Source organism: Sander lucioperca, chromosome 15 (assembly GCF_008315115.2).
Source record: "Sander lucioperca isolate FBNREF2018 chromosome 15, SLUC_FBN_1.2, whole genome shotgun sequence".
NCBI lineage: Eukaryota > Metazoa > Chordata > Actinopteri > Perciformes > Percidae > Sander > Sander lucioperca.
In genome coordinates, this window is record NC_050187.1 from 6,582,428 (window position 1) to 6,587,500 (window position 5,073).

The 5,073-nt window shown below is 40.2% G+C and overlaps 1 protein-coding gene across 2 annotated transcripts in view; it reads left to right on the forward strand.

Annotated features, from left to right (window-relative positions):
• The first annotated feature begins 464 nt into the window (after positions 1-464).
• aifm2 (apoptosis inducing factor mitochondria associated 2) overlaps positions 465-5,073 on the forward strand; it is a 14,502-nt gene continuing 9,893 nt past the window's right edge. The window contains exons 1-2 of one of the 2 annotated variants that reach the window (XM_031303663.2): positions 465-548; positions 1,519-1,713. In XM_031303663.2, the coding sequence (XP_031159523.1) occupies positions 1,539-1,713 (175 nt within the window). In that variant the 5' untranslated portion in view covers positions 465-548; positions 1,519-1,538. The remainder of the gene's footprint in view (positions 549-1,518; positions 1,714-5,073) is intronic. The other variant, XM_031303664.2, reaches the window with a different exon arrangement.

Consider the following 5,073-nt stretch of genomic DNA (forward strand, 5'->3'; position numbering starts at 1 on the left):
TCTTCACCAGACTGACTTGCAGAGCAAATCTCAAATTTGCCGGAAGTTCATCAGGGTTTACCCAGGCTAGGGAACTACCATCTCCCAGGACCTCATCAAGAAAGCACATTACATTACATGTCATTTAGCTGACGCTTTTCCAAAGCGACTTACAATTGCTATATATATCAGAGGTCGCACGGCTATGGAGCAACTAGGGGTTAAGTGCCTTGCTCAGGGACACATTGGTTGATGTATTTCAGTGGGAATCTAACCCAGGTCTCCCACATCAAAGGCATGTGTCATATCCACTGCGCCATCACCACCCTAACAACAGAGGATGTACTTCCTGCGGCAGCTGAAGAAATTCAACCTTTTTTATGTAAGACTTTTCCTACGTAATATTTCCTACGGCACCTGAAGGCACCACCACAGCCCGCCCCCCGGAGCTGTGATTGGCGGAGAGCTTGGATCGTCAGAGGGGCGTTCAGAGGAGCAGGAAACAAAAAAGGCAGAAGCTTTAGAAAGAATCAGAGATTCAATCAATCAAACGTTTCTACCTTCAGCAGGTGAGTTCACTTCCGGTTTCTGTTGTTAACGATTTGAGCTGTCAGCTGTAGAAACCCCGTATGTTCCTAAAACCACCCGACAGAGGCAGAGGTATTTATACTTAAGTAATAATACTGCATACAGAACACTGCTCTAGGAGGAAAAATCCTTAACCTTTTACTTACTCTGAGAACAAAAACCGCCGAACCCACCAGACTCCATGTAAATAATCAGTACTTTTATCATCGTAAAACACACTTCATTCAAAGTGGACAGAAACTAAATAAAACTATTAAAAGCCGTCTTGGTTCATCTTTCCACTGTTCCAACAATCACCACTCTGGTTTGGTTGAAATAAACCCTTAATTCACCCATTTACATGTGGAGATATGCTGGCTCTATACATGCTAAAAGTCCTGATTATTTACATGGAGTCTGGTGGAAATATGCTGGCTCTATACACGCTAAAAGTCTTGATTATTTACATGGAGTCTGGTGGAAATATGCTGGCTCTATACACGCTAAAAGTCCTGATTATTTACATGGAGTCTGGTGGAAATATGCTGGCTCTATACACGCTAAAAGTCCTGATTATTTACATGGAGTCTGGTGGAGATATACGGGCTCTATACACGCTAAAAGTCCTGATTATTTACATGGAGTCTGGTGGAGATATACTGGCTCTATACACGCTAAAAGTCCTGATTATTTACATGGAGTCTGGTGGAAATATGCTGGCTCTATACACGCTAAAAGTAGTGATTATTTATATGGAGTCTGGTGGGTAAAAAGGTTCAGACTATATAGAAACATAGTCTTGTTTTAAAAGTGATTTGTGACTCAGTGACAGACAGAGAGAGAGAGAATATTCTTCAGAATTTATTTTCTGAATTAATGTGTGTTTGTCTGTCAGAGGGAGAGAGATGGTAATAACTTTAATAATTAAATTTTCTGAATGAATGTGTGTTTGTGTTTCAGAGAGAGAGAGAGAGAGAGAGAGAGAGAGAGAGATGGGGGGTCAGGTGTCTTCGTTGGATGGCGTCCATGTGGTAATAGTTGGGGGGGGATTTGGGGGCATCGCGGCCGCTCAGCAGCTGAAATCTCGACAAATCAGCTTCACTCTGATCGACATGAGAGACGCTTTCCATCACAACGTGGCGGCGCTCCGAGCCGCCGTCAAGCCCGGTAACGTTTACATTTAAATTATTTGATTTGATTTTTCAAGCTTATAATTTTAATTTTAAGTTATTATATAATTATTATTAGGCTATTATTTTTTAAATATTTTTTTCTTAAAGTTTTATTTTGTCATTATTTTTATTTTTATGATCACTTTAATTTTCTTTATTTCTTTAACTTTATTCGATTATTTAATTTTTGTTTATTTTTATGTATTTTTTACTTTTATGGGGGTTTTTTTGTGTATTTTGAGTGAGATTTTATTTTTATATTGGTTTTATTAGGTTTATGTTTTATATGGACACACACACACACACACACACACACAGACACAGACACACACACACACACACACACACACAGACACACACACACACACACACACACACACACACACACACACACACACACACACACACACACACACACACACACACACACACACACACACACACACACACACAGACACACACACACACACACACACACAGACACACACACACACACACACACACACAGACACACACAGACACACACACACAGACACACACACACACACACACACACACACACACAGACACACACACACATACACACACAGACACACACACACACACACACACACACACACAGACACACACACACACACAGACACACACACACACACACACACAGACACACACACACACACACACACACAGACACACACAGACACACACACACACACACACACAGACACACACACACACACAGACACACACACATACACACACAGACACACACACACACACACACACAGACACACAGACACACACACATACACACACAGACACACACACACACACACACAAACGTTTGTGGTATTGTGTAATGTGTGTATAGATCTATATTTAGTGTAGTAATGCTGTTTGTTGTTACTGTCCATAGTGACTCAGACAAACAATCACTTCGGCACTAATTTCAGAACCATGACGTCATTTTTCAAAACCCTAGACACAAAACTCACAACCAATGATCAAAATACACATTTTTCAAAACTCGAACACGTCTTTCAATTACTTGGATACAACACACATAAACATAAGATCACCTGTTCAATATGACACAACTTAACATCAAAGTACTACTACTTCAAAAAGCAATTCACACATTACATTTCAGATGATTGTCTATTCATTTCATTACAATGATCCAACTATCAATCCATACAACTACTCTAAATGATGAGTAACTGTTGCATTACTCTTAATGCATACTTGTATGGAAACAGACAAAGTATTCCATGTTTAGATCATGAACGTTTCAAGATAACAAGATTCATTGTCACCAATTGAACCAATTAGATTACAGTATCTATGGATGTAATTAGGGCTGTCAGTGTTAACGCGTTAATCGCGATGCAATTAAAGTGCCCATATTATGAAAAAATAACTTTTTCTGGGATTTGGGGTGTTATGTTGTGTCTCTGGTGCTTCCACACACATACAAACTTTGAAAAAAATCCATCCATGGTGTTTAGAGTGAGATACAGTTTCTGAATGTGTCCTGCCTTCAGTCTCTGGGTGAGCTGGTCAAAATCTGCACGGCTTGTGACGTCACAAGCCGAAATGAGCAGGCTAACCGCAACCATTAGCTCGTAGCGTTAGCATGCTAACGCTATGGCTAACGCTAGCATGCTAACGCTAGCATGCTACCTCGTTCTCAATAGCAAAGCACTGCTACAACACACACAAGTTCACCATAATCTACAAAAGAACTACTTCCATGTGCGCCCTCCTTTAGAAGTCTCCCAGCTAATCCTGCCTTGTAACTGACCAAAGTTGTAGAAACAGCCTTTCTTTTACTGTCTATGGAGCTAGCTAGCTGACATGATCTACATCTGAGCTACTGGGCATGTGCAGTGCAATCAAAGATAGTCCAGAAGAAGAAGAAGAAAAGAGGTCTCACTCTGTAGCTAAAACAGAGACCAGCTGAAAAGAGGATCTGCAGCAGTGAGAGAGAGCACTGCAGTACAACAAAAATATGGTGTTTTTTGAAAATTAAACCATGTAAACCTATTCTGGTACAACCTTAAAATACAATTATGAACCTGAAAATGAGCATAATATGGCTGCTTTAAGGGCCGCCGCGATGCCATTCATTTTTTAATCGCATAAATTCCGAGAAATGAAAAGAAATTAATGGTTTGACAGCCCTATTTAGGAGTTACTAAACACTATATGGACTCTAGTAAGGAGAGGGATTTTTAGTTTTTTAGTTAGGTACTTGGAGGAATTGTGCAATAATGACAGATTCACACATTTTTCTTTTGTTTACAGTAAATAAATAATTACAAATCTTAAAATCAAGTTCATAAAGTAACTTTCTTTGCATTCATTTGATTCCCAATCAAGATCCACTGGTAAGAATGGCTTTCCATTGTTAATATGGACTTAAAAACTGTTCTGAAATGCAAAATAATAGAATTTTAATCATGTGATAAAATATGTGATTAATCGCGATTAAAAAAAATGTATCGTTTGACAGCCCTAGATGTAATATTTCATCATCATTCTTTACTGTAATGTACTACTGTTTACAGTATCAGACACTGTTTCTATGCTCCCATGTACTACCTTTAAGACTATTTATAGTATTGACAGTACTGCACTGTATGCATGCAGGCCCTTGGAATTGCTTGTCCAATTCTGCCAACTCGTTACTGATGATTGAGATATGCATCCTGATAAAGTTCCCTTGGTCCCCACATCATCACATACTCTTCACCATACCCCCCATCATCACATACCCTTCACCATACCCCACATCATCACATACCCTTCACCATACCCCACATCATCACATACCCTTCACCATACCCCCACATCATCACATACCCTTCACCATACCCCCACATCATCGCATACCCTTCACCATACCCCACATCATCGCATACCCTTCACCATACCCCACATCATCACATACCCTTCACCATACCCCCCATCATCACATACCCTTCACCATACCCCACATCATCACATACCCTTCACCATACCCCCACATCATCACATACCCTTCACCATACCCCACATCATCACATACCCTTCACCATACCTAGAGATTGGCATGGTTTTATTTCAGTTAGCCTAATAGCTGGTTTGATTTGCATTGATATGGATCTTATCTCAGTTAGCTATTAGGCTAACTGAAATAAAACCATGCCAATCTCTAGGTATGGTGAAGGGTATGTGATGATGTGGGGTATGGTGAAGGGTATGTGATGATGGGGGGTATGGTGAAGGGTATGTGATGATGTGGGGTATGGTGAAGGGTATGTGATGATGTGGGGACCAAGGGAACTTTATCAGGATGCATAGTATACTGGAT